Consider the following 21,200-nt stretch of genomic DNA (forward strand, 5'->3'; position numbering starts at 1 on the left):
GTAGACAACACCTACATATGGTCCTGTGGATATTTTTATGAGTCTTGTTCTGATAATTCCAGTGATGCTTGTCTTATTTTCTGAGTTTTTAAAATAAAAATTTGAGGTGCAAAGACACAGCTGGGCTGGAGGAATAAGTTCCAGTGTACTGCCACACAGAAGGGACAATATTGAAGCACATAAATCAAATAGCTAGAAGAGAGGCTTTTGAACATTCTCATAACAAAGAAATAAATTATTAAGGTGATGGGTACCCTAAGTATACGGAATTGATCATTACCCAATGTATACATGCACTAAAATATCACACTGTGGCCCACAATATATACAATTATCTATCAACTAGAAGATAAGTTTTAAAAAATTGTATGGATTTAAAGTGTACAACATGATGTTTTCATGTACACATGCATTATGAAATGATTACTGCAGTCATGCTGATGTGTTGATGTTTTAATTCATTGATTCTCTGAGCAACGTTAACTGAACATCCACCCTGGGCAGGCATATCCCAGGCCCCAGGCTCTAGAGATTCAAAATCCATCAAGGCCCCTGACCTAGACAGGCTAAATGTCAAAGACACATTTTTTGGGTTTGTTTCTTTTTGTTGTTGTTTTGTTTGTTTGCTTGTTTTTTCTCCCTGTATATGTATACTACAGGGAGTATAACTTCCCATTTCTGTGGTTGTATGTGATGTGGAGTTACTCTGGCTGTGTCTTCACATATGAACATAGGAAGTTGTGTTCAATTCATTCTACTGTCTTTCCCATTTCCATCCCTCTCCCCCCACACACCCCCACCCCAACTGCCCCGTCCAATCCAGTGAACCTTCCTCCTCCCTCCCCTCTCCCCACCTATTGTGAGTCAGCTATGCATATCAGAGAGAACATTCAGCCTTTGGTTTTAGGGGCTTGGCTTATTTCACTTAGCATGGTAGTCTCCAGTTTCATCCATTTACCAGCAAATGTCATAATTTCATTCTTTCAATGGCTGAGTAATATTCCATGGGTTTATGTACCAAACTTTTAATCCATTCATCTGTTGAAGGGCATCTAGGCAGATTCCATAGCTTAGCTATTGTGAATTGAGTTGCTATAAACATTGATGTGGCTGTGTCACAGAAGTATTGCTGATTTTAAGTCCTTTGGGTATATGCCAAGGAGTGGGATAACGGGATCAAATGGTTGTACACTCCAAGTTTTCTGAGGAATCTCCATACTGCCTTCCAGAGAGGTTGCACCAATTTGCAATCCCACCAACAATATATGAGTGTACCTTTTCCCCCACATCCTCGCCAACATTTATTGTTAGTTATATTCTTGATAATTGCCATTCTAACTGGAATGAGGTGAAATCTAATGTAGTTTTAATTTGTATTTCTCTAATTACTAAAGATGTTGAACTTTTTAATATATATTTGTTGATTGGTTGTATTTCTTCTTCTGTGAAGTGTCTGTTCAGTTCCTTAGCCCATATATTGATTGGGTTATTTGGGTTTTGTTTTTGTTTTTTGTTGTTGTTGTTGTTGTTGTTGTTGTTTTTGGTGTTAAGTGTTTTGAATTCTTTATATATCCTGGAGATTAATGCTTTATCTGAGATGCATGTGACACATATTTTCTCCCATTCTGTAGGCTCTCTCTTCACATTCTTGATTGTTACTTTGTTGAGAAGAAGCTTTTCAGTTTGAATCCATCCCATTTATTGATTCCTGATTTTACTTCTTGTGCTTTATAAGTCTTGTCAAGTCAGTCAGTTCCTAAGCTGACATGGTGAAGATTTGGGCCTGCTTTTTCTTCTGTTAGGCACAGGGTCTCTGTTCTAGTGCTTAAGTCCTTAATCCACTTTGAGTTGATTTTTATGCAGGGTGAGATGAGAGATAGGGATTTTCATTTTGCTGAGAGATAGATAGTTTCATTTTGCTAAATATGGATTTCCAGTTTTCCCAGCACCATTTGTTGAAGAGGCTATCTTTTCTCTAGTGAAAGTTTTGGGCACCTTTGTCTAGTATGAGATAATTATATTTATGCAGGTTTGCTCTGTGTCCTCTATTCTGTACCATTGGTCTACATGTCTGTTTTTGTTCCAGTACCATGCTATTTTTGTGACTGTGGCTCTGTAGTATAGTTTAAGGTCTGGTATTATGATGCCTCCTGCTTAACTTTTCTTGCTAGGGATTGTTTTAGCTATATTGGGTCTTTTGTTTTTCCAAATGAATTTCATGATTGATTTTTCTAGTTCTATGAAGAATGTCATTGGAATTTTAGTAGGAATTGCATTAAATCTGTATAACGCTTTTGATAGCTTGGCCATTTTGACAATATTAATTCTGCCTACCCAAGAACAGGGGAGATCTTTCCATCTTCTAAGATCTTTTACAATTTCTTTCTTTAGAGTTCTGTAGTTTTCATTGTAGAGGTCTTTCATCTCTTTTGTTGTTAAATTGATTCCCAAAACTTTTTTTAGACTATTGTGAATAGAATAGTTTTCTTAATTTCTTTTTCAGTTTATTCATCACTGATGTATAGGAATGCAATTGATTTATGGGTGTTAATTTTATATCCTGCAGTTTTGCTGAATTCATTTATAAGTTCTAGAAGTCTTCTAGTGGAGTTTTTGGATCTTCTAGAGTCATGTCATCAGCAAATAGTGATAGTTTGAGATCTTCTTTTCCTAGATAGTTTGAGATCTTCTTTTCCTATTTGTATCCTTTTAATTTCTTTCTTTTGCCTAATTTCTCTGGCTAGCATTTCTAGGAATATGTTAATAGAAGTGGTGAAAGAGGACATCCCTGTCTTGTTCCAGTTTTTAGAGAGAATGCTTCCAATTTTTCTCCATTTAGAATGATGTTGGCCTTGGGCTTAGCATAGATAGCTTTTACAATGCTAGGTGTGTTCCTACCAACTTTTTTCTCTGGGATGAATTCCATTTAATCATAGTGCACTATCTTTTTAAATATGTTTTTGTATGTGATTTTCCAGGAGTTTATTAAGAATTTTTGCATCTATGTTTATCAGAGATATTGGAATGAAATTTTCTTGCCTTGATGTGTCTTTGTCTAATTTTGGTATCAGGGTGATACTAGCTTCATAGAGTGAATTTGTATGGGTTTCCTCTTTTTCTAATACATGGAATAACTGAGGAGGATTGGTGTTAGTTCTTCCAAAGACATGTTGTTAATGAGTTCATTCCTATGTCTGATATAAATATCTCCTTTAACCAAGAGAGATGTGCACAGTGGCCACTGCTCAGGGAACTTGGGAGCTGCCAAAAGTGAGAAAAGTCTCTGTCACCCAGGGCTCCCAGGAGGAATTTCAAATAAAGGGTCACGATGACCAGGTGTGGTGGCACATGCCTGTAATCTTAGCAGCTGGAAGGCTGAGGAAGGAGAATCACAAGTTCAAAGCCAGCCTCAGCAACTTAGCAAGGCCCTAAGCAATTCAGTGAGAACCTGTCTCTAAATAAAATATTAAAAAGGGCTGGAAGTATGGCTCGGTGATTAAGTTCTCTGGGTTCTGTTCCCAGAACCAGTACCAAAGAGGGAGGGGGATCACGAGGAGGAGAAGAAGAGGGTAGAGCTTAGTTGCTCTACCCGGCTGGTGGCTGGCTGGGCAGCTCTGGTCTTACTTAGCCACACTTCTAAATAATTGATAGTCCTAAAATGTGGTTAGATTCTGACCAGAAAATTCAGTTTCTGTCTGTATCAATTTTCTGGGGCTGTTATAACAACAGAAATGTACTGTCTTGTGGTTCTGATGGCTGGAGTCCAACATGAAGGTGTTGGCAGAGTAGGGTCCTTCTGAGACTGGGAGGGAAGGCACGGCTGCAGGCCCGCATCCTGGGCTGGCAGCTGTCATCCTGATTGATCACATGGCATCTCCCCGGTAGCTGTCTCCGTGCAAACTCCCCCTATATATAAGGACACCTGTCGTGTTGGATTAGGGCCCACTATAAAGGCTTAATTTTAACTGGAGTGTGTCCTATGTACCCTACTTATTTAAATAAGATCTCAATCTGAGGTCCTGCAGGTCAGAGCATCAGTGCATGAATTGTGGGGTTAAGGTACACAGTTAACCCTCAGTACTATCCGCGTTTTTTTTCAAACTGTGGGATCACCTTATCATTAAGGTAACCTCACCCAGTACTTTTTTTTAGTGAAATAAAATAAAATGAAATAGAATTGATAACAGTGAACTCCTGCATAGTAGGGGAAAATACCCTTTCATTTTTTGTGTGAGTGACATCTCATAAGTCACAATTCAAAGGCATTTCTTACTCTGGGTGTAAAGTGTTAAGGTCACTGCTGTTCAAGGAGTGCAAAACCCAGAGATAATTTGTACCGTTCTCTGTCCAGTTTTAAGAGGACAGTGGAACAGGTTGCCAACAGACCAAAGAAGACCCACAGAGATGAGCTGTAAGACAAGGTTCATTGAGAAATGCTTATGGGAAGATCCAGGGGCAACAGGCTGGTCAGGTGCTTCACCAGGAAGTACAGTGGTGACAGGCTGGGCAAGTGCACTTCCCCATGAGGCTTTGTCCAGGGGAGGCCAGCCAGATGAGGTCTCTCTCTGTGGTGCTCTGATCTGCACCAGTTACCACAGGGAGGGACTTTACAGGTTGGGCTCAGAAGCAGCAGCATCTTGTCTTGCTTTGTCCACCAGATGACCACAGTCTCAAGCCAGCATGTAAGAAAGTAGCTTCCTACACATAACCCTAACTTGTCCTGGTTCCCAGTGTGCACGAGAGAAATCCCATGTCCTTGGGGACAATGTTCATCTGATATTGTTCCCTGTCCCAAAGCCAGGTGCTTAGGAATGGCAAGAGGCATTTTAGGGACCAGGCGTTTTACTGTCCTCCTTTTCTCCAAGGATGACACATAGTTCAGTCCTGAGGTTGGCTGTGTAAACACTCACCTCCCCACTGGGGTTTACATTTGCAGAATATCACCATCGAAGGAGCGTCCATTGTTGATGGGGACAATGCGGCCACCAATGGAGTGATACACATCATCAGCAAGGTGAGGGCTTCCGCTCTGTACACACTCAGTGTCCCCCCTCTTTGTCATCTGTCCTTCTGTATGGTATCGTTTTGGGAAAATTAAACATGCTCGGCCTTATTATAAAAGAAACCTGTCTTGTGCTTCATCTTAAAGCCATTTAGAGTCAGACTCAGCCACCTTTCCCCAGCCTGTGCTCCACCACAAGCCCTCTGTCAAATGCAGCCACAAATATCATCTTTCCTGAGTATAGAAAGGTTGTAACAGGCCTGTGAGCCTCCTAGCATCGGGAGTCTCATAATTGAGAACTAGGGGAGGAGGCCAGGGGTACGATTCAGAAGGTTCTAAGGGAAAAAAATAAAAAGCGGTAGAAAAAGTATGATTAGATTTTCATTTTCTGATAAGTCTCAATTCAACAGCATTCAAAGGTATGACATAGAAAATATAGGAAACGGAGTTGTGAGCTACCCTATCATTTTCAGTTACTATATTAGGATCTTCATTCAAACTGAAAGAACGTAGGTTACACTGGGAACACACTTTCAGAAGGTAGAAGATGAGGAGAGACAATTAACTCATTGCATTTTAACTAAAATTATTCTCACTTGGCAATTATATACTCACTTTTTTATTTGAAGCTGTTGAAAAAGTCCCCTATTCCTGTTCAGAAGAGAAAGGGTATTTGTTAGAATCCTGGGTCTGCAATTTTGCAAAGATTTTGCAGCCTCCTGAGTTCCCAAGAGGCCTTAAGGAGCACATTTTAAGCATGTGATTCACTACTGGCAGGAAACTGGGACTTCATGTAACACAAAGCAGCATCACCTAACAGGGGTGTTTCTTGTCCACCCCTGGCTTTCCAAAGTACTGAGATGACTTTTAAAAACATCAAATTATCTCTTGTCCCTTCCTCCTTTTTTTGAATGGATGCAACCTTCCTTAGTAGAGTGGCACCCCAGATCATCTCCTACACTAACCTTATTACCATGGGGCCAGTCCACATCTCACCCCCTCTCGGGAGTCCTCCCTAATCCAAGCAGCCCAAATTACTGAGGATAAATTCTAAAGTGTCAAGAGGATAAATTCTAAAGTCATACGGAATCTGGGCTGAGAAACTTGTCTGTTGTGTGACCTTGGGCAAGTCACATAACTTCTCTGAGCCTTGTTTTTCTTCCACATGAGGATTAAATAACTGTCTATCTTTATGCCTGCTGCCGAGTAGACCATCAATAAATATTAGTTTCATCCCCTTCTTCTTCCTCTGAAATTCCCTGGGAGCTTTACGTAGTATGTATTTGGCTAGCTCTCAATTTTCTCATGTTGATAATTATTTCTTATGGTATAGGTCATGAACCCCTCTAGTGATGGCATGTCCCTCTGCATGTCCTGCCCAGTTCTCTGCTTAGACTCTGGTTGCCTGAACTCTATTGGGCTCCTGCAGTATCTGTCCTCTGGCATCAAGATCACCTTTATCAGAAGTGCCATGTACCGTTGTGCAAATTGTGCCCTGAACAAAGGAGCCTGGCCAAGGGGTGGAGTGGAGTTCCAGACTCCAGCCCACAGCACTTGCTATGATTTGTGCCCATTTAGGGTTCTGGAGAAAGGGGTGCCTCTTTTAAAAATGGCAGTGGCCTTCTTAATCACGTATGATTATGTGACATGGACATAGAAACCAAGTGTATCACACCATTGCCTCATAGCTCTCAAATCTGCCACTTCCCATCTAATCAACTCAAGTCCTTCCAGGGAAAACTCAGAAGTGTCTCATCTTCCTGTGACCCAGAGACTGGCAACTTCCTCTGTAAATATCAAGATTGTGACTATTCGACTTTGCAGCTCATTCGGTCTCTGTCACAACTATTCAATTCTACCATTGTCACGCAAAATCAGTCTTAGACAACGTGTCCACAAATGTGCATGGCTGCGCTCCAATCAACTTGATTTTCAAATATGGCGCAGAGTGGACCAGGCCGACTCCAGTAATATGGATGTCGGGTCCCCGAGGGCAGGACACAGGCCTCAGTCACTTTTGTCTATCCGTGCCTGGCTCACAGTAGGCATTCACTGGCTGAAACAGGATGAGAGAAACATTCCAGTGGTGGGTTCTTCCACCTGAGAAGGTTCTAGATAGAATGAGAAGATGGAAATTGTTTTCTTGCCCAGAAGGTCGACCTACCAACTTCGCACATGCAAATGCCTGAATGGACCAGTTGGGTGAGGAAATGAGCAAGGGGTAGGCCCTAGGCAGAGGTGGAGACCTTAACCAAGGCAGCTGCTGCCACTCTCTGTCTTATCTGTGGGCTTGCTGACAGATATTTGTAGAAAGTCAGGCATCTACATTTTTACGTAAAAATTCCCTTTGTTTATCACACTGCCTGAGCCAAGAAGAACATTTGTACAAGGCAGATTCAGGCTCCTGGGTTACAGTAGACTTCAGACTTCTGGAAAGAAATGAAAGGCTTGAAGAATAAGCAAAAGGACAAGAAATAAAGGATTTTGGGTGCAGCCTGTTGTAGGTCAGTTAGATTTGCTGGGTCTCCCCAGACGGAGTAGATTAAAGAAAGTTAGAATGGATTCCTCAGGGGAGCCAGGAACTCTTCTATGTGAGATGAAATTTTCTCTAATTAGGGGGACCTGCCTACAGGCAAGACATAAAACTGAACTAATAGCAGCTCCAAATTCTCTCACCTCGTTGCTCTGCATCCTTAAAATGATTTTATTCTGTGAGAAGTCAAAACATTTTCAATGTCACTTCCTTTGTCTAGAGAAGTTAACAGAACGTCCTTACGTATCAGTGAGCAGCAAATGCTACCAGCGTGTGCTAAACAGAATTCTGGGGTTTTCTTTCCCAGGTACTGGTCCCCCAAAGAGGACTAACTGGCTCCTTACCAAACCTGCTCACCCGGCTGGACCAGATGCCTGACTACTCCATCTTCCGGGGCTACATCATTGCAAGTACCATGTTCTCTGCGTGACCGCCTTGCTCGGGTCACCTGGGAACAAGGAATCCCTCATGGGCTCTTGTTTCTTTCCTTCACAGCAATATAATCTGGCAAGCGCAATTGAGGCTGCTGATGCTTACACGGTGTTTGCTCCAAACAATGATGCCATCGAGAATTACATCAGGGAGAAGAAGGTCACAACTCTGGTAGGTATTGGGAACAAAGAGGAAATTCAAAGCCTCAGTCACGTGCCGTTTCTCACTTTCCTCAAGGCCTGCCTGCCCATGCCATGCTTAGAATAGATTCATGCAGAGATTCCCCCGTGCACAATCTCCCCTATGCCAGAGCTGCCGTATACTTAGGGCATGTCTCTGGAATCACACACTCCAGGCACCCTGGAACCTGGCAGGATCCTTATGGTCATCGGTTGACCCCTTCCCTAGCCTGTCCTAGGTCCTAAGCAGCTGAGATGCCAGCAGCAGTGACCAGCAAGGGTGGATCTTGTTTTTTTTCCTTCTTCCCCTCCGCCCCCCATGTTCCCTGACTCCTAACATCTGGGGTTGAACAGTCCCGCTTTATCAAAGGATTTAGTGAATTAATTAAAAAGACTCGATCCTGGTGCTCTCTGGCTTAAAACCCCTGGGTGGATTCCATTTCATTCGGACTCTACCCAAACTACCTCCTCAGATACTAAGCCCTCCTTTCACGGGCCACAGTTTCTCTCGGGTTCCATGGTGGTCCCAGGATTCTCATTCTGGAGGAGCCTGGGGCTGCTCCAATCCCAGCTGCACATGGGAGAATGTGTTTGAAGCTGGATTTGCACACACAAGCCTGCTGTTTTCACTCATATCTGTAGGCAGCCTGGCTGAGATGAAGATGCTAAAAATCTCAAAGTCCCACTAAGGCTACCACGGGACCACTGCTGCATACAGCCTGTGCTTTGGGAAAACCACGTGGTCTAACCCCATTGATGACCTCATAGAGCCTCACCTGGTGCCGTTGTTCCTGTACACACACACACACACACACACACACGCACACACAGAGTCCTCCCTGCCTGGTCTTCCTGTCCAGGCCCATGTCTTCAGGGACACTGACTCTGGCCACAGCCACACACGCTCCCTCCTGCCATGGCTCCCCCTCAGCACCCAACACAATCCCCAGATTAATGAATGGTCTTTGAAAGGGTGCATCCTGAGCTCTCTCCAACTCCTATAGCGGCCGTGATGGAAACAGGACTCTTGGATGGAATCAGACACCATCCTGAGCCTGTCCAATCCCGTCCCTTGAAACCTGTTCAGTGGAATACTCTTTTCCTGCCTTGGGATGAGGCATCAGGCCATCTCAGTGCCTGTCTACCTCCCCCAGTAGTCCCCTTGTCACTTTAAGCCATAAACACCATCTCAATTGTTTCAGTCAACTTTTTTCACGTCTGTGACCAAAAGTCCTGACAAGAAAAACAGAGGAGAGGAAGTCTATTTGGAGCTCACAGTTTCAGAGGGCTGAGTCCCTAGATGGCTGACTCCATAGCTCTGGGGCCGAGGTGAGGCAGAACACCGTGACAGGAGAGTAGGGCAGAAGCGAGTAGCTCAGGACGTGGCAATCAGGGACAGGGAGAGCTCCACTGACCAGAGGAAAATATCAACCCCAAAGCCATGCCCCCAGTGACCTATCTCCTAGTCCCACCTGCCTTCAGTTACCACCCAGTTAATCCATATCACTGGATTAATCCACTAATTGGGTTGCAACACTCATCATGGAATCATTTCACCCCTGAACCTTCTTGCATTGCCTCTCATGTGAGGTTTTGGAAGACAGCTCATATCTAAACCATAACATCAATTAAATAAAATAATAACGATATTCAGCCTACCATTATTTGGATATGGTTTGAGTGTGTCCCCCACCCTTTCATGAGTTGGAGCCTTAGTGCTGGGTCTGGCGATATTGGGAAGAAGTGAACTTTTAATAGCTGGGGTTTGGTGCAAGGTAACCAGGTCACTGGGGTTACTAACCTCAGAAAGGATCGACTTTGGTCCCATGGAGTAAGTTGTGAGTTGTTCTCATCAGATGCACCCCCTCCCTGGCTTCCTGTCTCTCCCTGTGATCACTCTTACACATGTTCCCAGCATTGTGATGCCATCAGCAATGAGGCCCTCACCAAATAAATGGGGCCACTCAATCTTGTATGTTCAGTCTCTAAAACTGGAGCTAAATAAACTTCTTTTCTTTATGAAATATCCAACCTCAAATATTTTGTTATAGCAACAGAAAACAGACTAATACACAGTGCAGCTAAGTGCAGGCAGGAAGGTAGAGAAGAAGGTGTGGTCCTTGAATCAATCAGGGCCTTTGGGAGACACAAATCGTACCACTCAGTTGAAGAAAGATAATTTAATAACATGAATTGTTTATTGAGTATAAAATCAGATGGATATAATTCCAAGGTGGAAAAGAGAGAGGGAAAGATCACACAGATAGCAACTACAGGAAGCATGTAAGACCCCTAAGGCTGAGGGAACAAAAGGAAGAGATTAAAATTATTAAAGCTTAGAAACTTAGAGGAGGAACCGGCTGGAGCTGACACTCAGACCTCTGAGTAGGAGCTGGTGTCTCTGAGCTTGGAGAAGGGTTTCCTGGGCCCAAGTCTCAGGTCTGCAGGAAGGGGTGTCGCCCCTCTGGGGTCTCAGAGGTGGGAAAGCTGTGATAAAATTGGTTCTTCAAGTGGTAGAAAACGGCCATCCAGACTCAGCTTCCACTGCAGGAGGACAGTAGTGAGAGGAGCAGGGAGCAGGTCCCCCTGCCCCCTCCAGCCTTTCCCAATGCCAGAGCCTGACATTAGCCAAGGAGAAATGGAGGTCACAGCCCAGCCCCCCAGTCAGCCCAAGGACGGTGGGTTTGGAGAAGAGTCAGTAACTTAGCAACCCTCTTCTCTCCTTCCCCAATAAATTCAGTTTGGGTTCCACCAGGTTTTGTCGAGGGGCAGGAAGTGTTGGTGGCTAGGAAGAGACAGAAAGAGGACAGGACGGTGGTTAGGAGGGGGGGAGGGGGGAGAAAGACCCTAAGAATCCAGAGCCTACCTCCAGCTTTCCCTGGGGACAGGGTGGGGGAAGCCTGTCTGTCCACACCCCCACCCCCTGTGGCCACCTTGGACAATTCCGGAAGCACCAGCTCACAGTCACGGCCCCACATCTGCTCCACAGAGACCCCCACTCTCTTGTCCCAAGCCAGCTCTGCATGTGTGGGTCTATCCCTGTGCAGCAAACCTGCAGTCCCTGGCTTAGGAGATTGCCCAGGGGGACTGAGTCGGACCCCAGTGCCACAGGCCACCCTATCTTCAGGGCACCCAGGCCAAATGCCCTTGGACCTCCTCTCGTGATCCCTGGGGTGAAAGGAAGCTGGGTGTGGGGGCTCTGTTCTCCCAGCTCTGCCCAAAGGAATCGTCTTTAAAATCCACCCCCAGCTATCAACCCTCCCCCTGGGTTTTAGTCACTGGAAGTTCCCAAGCGTCCCACCTGGGAACGCCGCCAGGTCTCTCGGGTGCTCTCATTCACAACCCACTTATTATGGGGTGCCTTTGTGTTTGGATGCCTTGGTCAAAACTCCAACAAGCTGTCACGCCTGTTTGTCACCCCGCCCCGGTGCTGGCACAACCTGTAACCGACAGCCCCATTGTTGACTGACTCTCTCTTCTGTGCCATGCAGGAGGAGGACGTCCTGCGGTACCACGTGGTCCCCGAGGAGAAGCTCCTGAAGAATGAGCTGCACCAGGGCATGCACCGGGAGACCATGCTGGGCTTCTCCTACCTCCTCGGCTTCTTTCTCCACAATGGCCAGGTGTGACGCTGTTGCGTAAGCCCAGGGACAGGGGGCTTAGCTCCTATGACCCCCATCTCTTCCATATTGGAATAATCTCACCGCTGCTTCCTAAGCCTTAGCAGCCCCAAATAGTCTTTGGTTTGACCAGAAAGAGTGACAGCTAAGCCAGATCATGGAACTCCCAGTCACCTGCCCCGTGGTCAGCCTGCAGTTAGGAAGGTGGCCTTAGGAATTGTGGTGTTCGAGTCCCCAGTGGTCACAGGTGACCCTCAGCACCAGTACAGCAAACCTGACATTGAGTGCCTCAGGTGGTCTCCAAGGTGGAATGGCACCTGGGAGCTCAGCCCGAGTCCCAGGATGTGGCAGCAGCTCCAGGACATAAGGAGCCCAGAGACCTACGCAGGACACAGCAGCCAAATGAATCATGTTATCATCACTCCATGCTGATGCAGCTGAGTCTCAAGACTGAGCACCACCCTGAGATTCCAGCATTCATCTCACACTCTACTGAAATATTTAAATGATTAGAACTCATTTAAAAAAAAGAACTAGTGAGACTAAGTATTTAATATATTTCAAATATAAAATTCTATTCATGTATTTCAAATACCAAGTTAAAAAAATTAAGGGAAAGAAATATGGAATGAATCTAACAGAATCATGGTATATACATATATAAATGAATGAAAGAGAATTTCTCCCTTTCGTATATATAGAGAGTACCAGCCAAAAATAAAGAGGGCTGGGGCTGGGGCTCAGTGGTAGAGCGCTCGCCTAGCACCCGTGAGGCACTGGGTTCAAAACTCAGCACCACATAAAATTTTAAAAAATAAATAAAAGTATTGTGTCCACCTACAACTAAATAATATATATATTAAAAATAGATAAATAAAGGAGTGAAAGGAAGATCAGCAGAGTAGAAAGGGAGAAAAGGGGAAGAAAAAAGAGGGGGAATAAGGATTGAAGTCAAATTCCTTGTGTGTAATTTTGCCAAAAGGAACCCAAATACTATGTATAATTAAAATGCTCTAATAATACATATACATATATATATTAGAAAGTTGAATCTATGAAAACATAACATGAACCTCACAATAGATTTCTAAAATTCTCACAAGAAAAGTTTAATAAAAACAAATTGTTAAAGAGACACTACAGGTATGGTGGCACACACCTGCAATCCCAGAAATTTGGGAGGCTGAAGCAGGAGGATCACAAATTCGAGGCCAGCTTCAGCAACTTCTTGAGGCCCTAAGCCATTTAGAAAGATCTTGTCTCAATATAAAAAATAAAAAGGGTCAAGGACATGGCTCAATGTAAAGCCCCAGGTTCAATCCCCAGTACCAAGAAAAAAAAAAAGAGAAACACAATAACAGACTGAATTAAAATGAAAGTGTGATTCCAGAGCTTTTAAGCAATAATAATTTGATTCTCTTTAAAAAGTGTAATCTTAAAAACAATTTTTTCAGCGGTGTCATCATTGAATCACAAGTAACTTTTTATGTAAAAATCTTTTTATCTGGAAATAAATAAGATCCTTTGTACTCTTTATTATTTGGAGACTAATCTAACTCCAAATATTTTTCTCTGACTCCCACAAATAGTTCAATAGTGATAACTTTGAGGAAAACTTTTAAATATATATCCTTATCTTTCCAATATTGTCAACTATGTTGTGGATAGAGAGCTCTCATTTCTGGTCTCTTTTCCATCCGTCATCTTTCATTTCCTTGTGTAGAAATGAACATTCCCGAGCACTTAGTTGGCTCAGTTATAGTGTTTTTGTGTTCATTTTCCATTTGTCTAGAAATGGAGCAAGAGCTGTTCATACAGTAGAGGTTTCGCTCTTACTGGTGGTCATTGACTTTTTCTTATGACAATGGACATGCATGAAAATGTTTTCAAAATGAGGAGGCATGTTTAGATCAAAACCTTAACTTCTCTGAATATATCTCATGATAGAAGTGATTCAGACTTATTTTCTTCATGCCAAATTAAGCAACATCGCAACTTCAAATGCTCTGCTATTTTGGGTACCTAAAAACAGTTCAGCAGCTTGGAATTCTGGAAACTTGTGCTGTAATCACTATTTGAGACTAAATAAGGTTTCCTGGTGGTTTTCCCAGTGTATACAGACCTGGAACATGTCTATGGAACTCAGCTATGATTTATCTCAACATTCAAATAGAAATTCATTTGGGCTACAAGTATATCTTAAAGGATGTTAATATTCAGTGGAAATGCAAATCTAGGCACCTAGTTGGGTCATCTTAATATCGCCAAGGGGAGTGCTAAGGATGTTATTTTATGTATTACTTGGTGAATTTAAAACCCTTATGAGATAATGGGATTTGGGGGTATTGTAATGAGGTTTTCCTTTTCTCTCAACCTCAGCCCAGCTGTCTCTACACACACACACCATTCCAGATACGTCATTCTTAAAACTCTTTCCTAGTTGTCTTAATTCTTTGATAAATGCCATTCAACCTTTCCAAGAGTCATCTGCAAATTAACCCCAGAGCAGAAACGTGCTGAAAGGACAGTCCTAGCCCACGTGCTTGGTGGTAGAAGGCATTCACACCCCAGGACCACCAGGCCACAGCCCAGCTGACCGCCATCTTGCCAGCAGACCTGACATAAGGATCACGAGGCAGTATATTTCCCAAGAATGTAAAACAAATGTTTTGAGTGATGGAGAGGTATCCCAGAGCTCACCTAGAACAACCTCTTTCCTCTACAAAAGAGAACATTGAAGTTCAGGAAGGGAAAACAGCAGGCCCAAATCACTCAACTAGATGGTGCCGGATACAGGACTATAGTCAGACTCCCCTCTCCTAGCCAGAGCTCTGTCCTGTCCACCATGGTATGCCACCTTCCACGTGCGTAGTGGAATAGCTCCTGGGCTGCTGTCCTATTGACAGCCCCCATTCCCATCTTCCCCATCTCCCTTCAATTTACTACAGCGTAATATTTAGTCCTCTTGCTCACAGCTCTATGTAAACGAGGCTCCACTAAACTACACCAATGTTGCCACTGACAAGGGAGTGATCCATGGCCTGGGGAAAGTTTTGGAAATTCAGAGGAATCGATGTGATATTAATGACACCATTATTGTACAGGTAAGTTATATCCAGAACCAAGATACAAGAAATGAGTGATGATTTATTTTTTATAATTTTAATGTTTTAAGCTTAAGAATCTTCTTTTAAGATATCTCAGTCCAAAAACAACTCAGTGAGCATCTCTGATGTATGTGCCCAGGAACATATGGGCTGTGGTTCTGCAGAGATAAATAAGATGTGAGCTTTGTCCCTGACGGGCTCTTTTTTTTTTTTTTTTTAAAGAGAGAGTGGGGGAGAGAGAGAGAGAGAGAGAGAGAATTTTTTAATATTTATTTTTTAGTTCTCGGCGGACACAACATCTTTGTTTGTATGTGGTGCTGAGGATCGAACCCGGGCCGCACGCATGCCAGGCAAGCGCGCTACCGCTTGAGCCACATCCCCAGCCCCCTGACGGGCTCTTGATCTAGTGCAACAGGGTGCTCCTTGGGTGCCTGGGAAAGGCCACCTGGAGGCTGTGTTGAGCAGAAGCCTGAAGCCACAGCTCTCCTCCAAGGGAAAATGTGCAGGGAGGCTCTGGGGTGCAGCTGTGGTGGGTATTGGCTAAGCCTGGTCTACTAGAAGAGAAATTAGGAATGGATGATTTCATTGTATTATGGGATGCTCAAATGGAGGCTTTCCACCTCAGTCCATGGGACAGCAGAGGAGCCTTTACTAACAGTAATAACTGCTGGTGTTGATTAAGTACTCTGTGTGTCAGGGGCTGCTCTGAACTTCCCCACAACACCCACAAAGTAGGTACTCTCACTGTACCCATTTCACAGATGGGAAAATGAGCTACAGCAAGATTAATAATGCGCCCAGGCTCACACATTAGCAAACAGCAGCCCCAGAGCCAGAATTCTGAATAACCACATTATACCACCCAGTAGGTACCAAGTTAAGAACTGGATACACAGGCAGGCCTCTTTCTATTTTAGGAGTAGGTTGCACTTGAGTATTTTAACATCTGCATTTTAACATCTGCCCTTCATAGGTGTTATTTCTTTGTGTATCCTGGCTCTGTGCCCCTCAGCTAGACCAGGTCTAGCTCCTGAGGTTGGGCACATGTGTTACACGTTGGTAGTCTCTGAATCTGGCCCATTCTCACTAACCACGGATTTTCAGTAAATCGGGATTATTGTTAAAGGAAGTTGGATTTAAATGAGTTGAGACCTCCACACCTTAAAAAGTTATTAGAGTCAGAAGAACGTTATGGGGGGAAAGTGATCCTCAAACATGCAAACCATAGAGCAGTTCATGTGTTTGTCTCAAAGAACATTAAAGAGGTTGACGAGATGATTTTCCCCAATTTTCAACTATATATTTGATTTTATCTTCCCTCATTTTCAATTCCTCAGCTCCAAGCTCTAGAAAATATTTGCAGCCTCATTTTGCACTAAAATTAATAACCTTGAAATTTCTCCTTTGTTTCTTTTTTTACCAAGGGCAAGTGTGGAAAGTGTCCCCAGAAACCAATCTGCCCATTAGGGACCAAACCACTAGTAAGTATTTTGTCTGCTCCAGATCTGTGGGCATCCAGACTGAAAAATCAGACCTCGTTTTTCTCCCTTCATTCCTTTCCCTGGATGTAAATGCATTCTTTTTTAAAATGTATACATCTTCATCAAGTCTTAAGTGCATTCTTAAAGGAACCAAGGCAAGATTTCATTAATAACTAAATAGAAGTGGGTTCATACATCAACGCAATTGCAGGATGGGATTGTTCACCTTCTGCATCTTTCATAGTAGCCAGTGGAGGACCACAGCAAGAAATCTTATCAGAGAGGACAGACTCCATATCCAAAACCAGATCCAGCCTGATGTGTTCCCCTGCCTGATTTCCTTTGATACTTGTAGTTATAGCTAACGTCCTCAAAGAGGAGAATCAGACCCAGGAGAGGTAGATATGTTTGGGGATTAATTCCCAGCCTGTAATCTTGTAGCTCTTTTTGATAATAGCTAGTTTTATTTATTTATTTGTTTGTTTGTTTGTTTGTTTGTTTTGTACTGGAGAGTGAATCCAAGGGCACTTACCCACTGAGCCACATCCCCAGCCTTTTTTTTTTTTTTTTTTTTTTTGTATTTTATTTAGAGACAGGGTCTCACTGAGTTGCTTAGCACCTCACTTTTGATGAGGCTCCTCCTGCTTCAGCCTCCGGAGCTGCTGGGATTACATACTTGGTAATAATAGCTATTTCTGATAGGACTGTTATGAAGTATGAACACTTGTGCATCTTCCACAGCATGATGATGATAATTTATGGTAACAATAAAGAATGCTGATTTTTCTCACTTGAGTTTTAATTTCGTTTTGTATATTTATAAATGTTTATAAGCAAAAAAAAATCTTTTCTTGGGCCAGGGGAAAATAGAAATCAATAAAAATAGAAACGCAGGTTTAGGTCAATGAATATACAGGATTGCAAAGACGCTATCTGAATTGTTCTACAATTCTTCTGAACTTGAGTTGGTTTCTAGAGGAGCGTTCTTTTTATGGGGTATTACCTCCCAGTGTAATTATTTGGATTTTTCCACCTGGCCTTCTGTAGCAGCATAGTGTCTTTATATTTTCTTGCTCTGAACCCATAAGAGAAGCCACGCCCTCTCTGTCCAAAACACACTGGCCAGAAAGACAGAAACATCTCACCCACTTACACGCCTTTAGAGAATGGAAAACTTCTTAACTAAAAAGTCAACAGAATCTTTACTATTTTGTAGGGCGATGAGACAAAGAAATGCATCTATTCCATTTATTTCATGGGAAAGCGATCCATGTTCTTTGGGTGTCAGCCCAAGTGTGTGAAGACGACCATCGTGAGTATAATGCTGTAGTTGTCCTTCTCATCCCTCCAACACTGGGAAACTCAGTCTCAGGTCAGACTTCCAAAATGCGCCTACTCTGCCCATCTCCTCTTCCCCTGCCCATCTTTGTCCTCGTCAAATGATAGCGGTAGCAATGAAACAGCAGCCCTGCCAATCAAAAAATGGGCAAAAGCCACCACATTGAATTATACAGTGAAGAAATCGATATTCTGAGAGGTAAGAGCAAAAAGAGACAGAAGAAGTGGCTGCCACCAAGGCAAGATGAGATGCCCCTGGTCATTTAGAAAATGGGACCCCAAAGCTAAGGGTTTCTGGGGGTCATTTATAACTTCCAACCTGCTTCTCTCCCAGAACACTAGACATGCCCTCTTCTGTCTTAGCAAAGACCAGAGGGTTTGGTCCTTAAGCCGTGGAGCTTGGGGCTGGAAAAATTTTTATGTTTTAATGCACTAACCAAAATTCAGGCCAAACCCAAATGGACACCCTCCAGGGCTCCCCTGAACTCTGGGAGATCCTCTCATAAAAGGCAGAGGCCTCCTCCACAGAGGCCTCCCCTCCTGCAGTAGGACATGAAGTAGCATTTGATGTGAGGGGCCCTCCTTTGGAGATGGCGGCGGCCTGTGGGTCTCAATCCTCTGCCTCATACCAGGGAAGTTGCTCAGCTTCACCCCATCCTCGGGGGCTCCGCCTCAGTCCCCCATGAGCCTGGGGTCAAAGAGACAGGCAACCCTGGAGTGCCACCGAGGGACATGCGCACTCAGCCTGTCCTTTGTTTCAGACCAGAGCGTGCTGCGCTGGCTTCTTCGGTCCCCAGTGCCAGGCCTGCCCTGGGAGGCCCCAGAACGTCTGCTTTGGGAACGGCATCTGTTTGGACGGTGTGAATGGCACAGGCGTGTGTGAGTGTGGCCAGGGCTTCAGCGGGACAGCCTGCGAGACCTGCACCGAGGGCAAGTATGGCATCCACTGTGACCAAGGTGCGCACCCACCTCCGCCGGCCAGGCCCCAGGCTACAGGGACTAACCAGCCACAGGCCAGGAGAGAGCCAGCCCTCCCCCGCTCCCTCAGCCCTCTCTCCAGGCAGACTCGGACCGCCTGTGTTGCTCTCATGGATTGTAAGACTGTGTTGTGTCATGTGCACAGGGCAGCGTTTCTAAACATTGACCTGGACCTACCAACCTACGCTGATATTCCCAGGCCTACACTAGTTGTCATCGTTAACATTTCATAATGGACATTGCTCAACAGTTTGAAAGGCAGACTTGTGCACATTATCTCATTTAATCCATACAGGAGCAACCTTACATACTTGGGGATTGCTGTGCCCATTTTGCAGATAAGGATGTTGACTTCCCCCAAGGCCATAGCTGATGAGAAACAGGACTGAGATAGAAAGGCACACTTTGCCTGACTCCAAAGCCTGGCTCTTAAATCAAGCACATCCTTTTTGAAAAGATCACTCTACTGATTTGCCATCAGCAAGCTCTGTGCTTTGTCTTTGCAAAAATGGTGCTGAGTTTGAGCTAAGTCATCTGCATGTTCGCACCCTGGCTTCCTTGTGCTCAGGGAAATACACCTGTGAGAGGGGAAGAGAAGCTTCCTCCTCCATGATTAGAAAACAAATCCTTGTTCTACCTGGTACTAAAAACCAGGAACTGAGCTGTCACTGTTTTCTTCTCATTAGCTGCTCTAAGGTGGGCAAAATAAATATATAATTGAATCACTGTAACATGGCCATATAATAGGCCATTGAAATTAGAGTACTTACATTTTTTTCTGGATTGTTTGGAAGAACTGTGTGTTTGCACTTGTGCAGGAGTTCCAAACCTAAAGCCACAGTGCTAGTCATGGGGTCCAACAAATCCTTTTGTGGGGGGAGGAAGCCCTAGCTGTCATCTAGTTCTCAAAGAGGCTCATGGAACCGACATCCCATGTTCCTGAAAAACATGGCGGTGCACACAGGTTCTTGTGAACCCAGAATCAAATGAATGGGCTTCTTTAGAGTCCAGTCTTTGGAAATAAACATGATTCTGTGCCAAGGGACCCCACATAACCTGGATCCTCAGATAACCTTGCCTGAGGCACTCACACTAGTTGGGTCACCTATGGTGCTACAGGGCCCCAAGCTGGGGCGTGAGCTGCTGTGTTGGAGCATGACCTGGCTCACCTTGAACCTGCGTTCTTGCCACCTGTGCTCCGCCCTCACTCTGACTGTAGCCCCCTCCATAAAACACAATGGTATCCTAGAATAGGCTGCAGTAAATGATAAGCAAGGTGTTGGACGTGGGTCGGAATCTGACTGTTTTCAGGCATCTTTCCACTTAGCGTGTCCTTGTGTCCACGGGAGATGCAACCAAGGACCCTCAGGTGATGGCTCCTGTGAATGTGACATTGGCTGGCGAGGCGTGAGATGTGACAGCGGTAAGAGCAAGCCCTTCATGTTTATCTTCTATTCCTAGCTCCACTTCTTGGCTGCTACATACTGTTCTTTTAAATTATAAATGACACCTTTATTGCTTCTTTTGGCAATAATCATACTGCCTTCTTGCAGCACAAAGTTTGTAAAATAAAGAAAAGAAACATTGCTCACCCTCCCAGGGCAGGAAAACATTGTCACTGACATTCTGAACCAGCCTCCCAGCCGTGTCCAGGAGTGTAGAGTGTGCAGGGGACCGGAGGCTTCGGGCTGTTCTACAATCTCTCTTTTTCACTTTGCAATAGACAATAGACATTTTTCCATGTGCATAAATGTAGATAAATGTCATTAATTTTTAATTTCAACTGTCCCAGGGCAAAAGGAATGGAGAAGACAGTGGGGAAAACAAGCAAACAAACGAAAAATCAGTCACGTAGGGCTGGGAGATAGCTCAGTTGGTAGAGTGCTTGCCTCACGTGCACAAGGCCCTGGGTTCAAACCCCAGCGCCACAAAAAAAAAAACAAAAACCAGTCACATGAGTCCCAACAAGATTGGTTGGAATCAGGAAATCTTACTACACTGGGTTTTTGTTTTGTTTTGTCATTTTGTTTTGTTCTGTTCTGTGCTGCAGGGCTGGGGATCAACCCAGGGCCTCATGCGTGCTGAGCCAGTGCTCTACCACTGAGCTCCAGCCCAACTACAAAACGAGGCCACATGAGCACACCCCGTGCACATCTTTCTGCATTTGTCTGATTAATCTATTTGGTTAAATTCCAAGAGATGAGGGCCTCTGAGTCAGAAGTAGCACTCTGGGGGAGGTCTAGCCATCTGTCCTCCAGGGATGGTGTCAGCTTGTTGTCCCACCAGGGTCTGAGAAGGGCCTTCTCTCTGGCCTCACCACTTTGCACAGGTTCTTGCTGTGCTCCAGGTGAGTCGTGAGAGGAAAGAGAAGGCCAAGCTGAAGAAATCTCACGGGAGAGCACAAAGGTGTGGGCAAGCTGTGCACATTTAGGGGATCAAAGGATTGCAGAATGAGGGGTGCATGGTGCTGGGGTCCTGCCCTAGCGGAGTCCAGGGAGTCCTGAAGGATGAATGGCGTCAGCAAAAAGGA

General features: G+C 44.4%; 1 protein-coding gene across 1 annotated transcript in view; it reads left to right on the forward strand.

Moving 5' to 3' along the window:
- The window catches only part of Stab2 (stabilin 2), a 153,409-nt gene that overhangs the window by 76,253 nt on the left and 55,956 nt on the right, over window positions 1–21,200 (forward strand). The window contains exons 31-39 of the mRNA XM_076855421.2: window positions 4,937–5,014; window positions 7,843–7,941; window positions 8,031–8,138; window positions 11,638–11,769; window positions 14,742–14,870; window positions 16,298–16,354; window positions 17,571–17,666; window positions 18,454–18,649; window positions 19,998–20,093. Of these exons, the coding sequence (XP_076711536.2) occupies window positions 4,937–5,014; window positions 7,843–7,941; window positions 8,031–8,138; window positions 11,638–11,769; window positions 14,742–14,870; window positions 16,298–16,354; window positions 17,571–17,666; window positions 18,454–18,649; window positions 19,998–20,093 (991 nt within the window). The remainder of the gene's footprint in view (window positions 1–4,936; window positions 5,015–7,842; window positions 7,942–8,030; window positions 8,139–11,637; window positions 11,770–14,741; window positions 14,871–16,297; window positions 16,355–17,570; window positions 17,667–18,453; window positions 18,650–19,997; window positions 20,094–21,200) is intronic.

Source organism: Callospermophilus lateralis, chromosome 4 (genome assembly GCF_048772815.1).
Source record: "Callospermophilus lateralis isolate mCalLat2 chromosome 4, mCalLat2.hap1, whole genome shotgun sequence".
NCBI classification, from domain to species: domain Eukaryota; kingdom Metazoa; phylum Chordata; class Mammalia; order Rodentia; family Sciuridae; genus Callospermophilus; species Callospermophilus lateralis.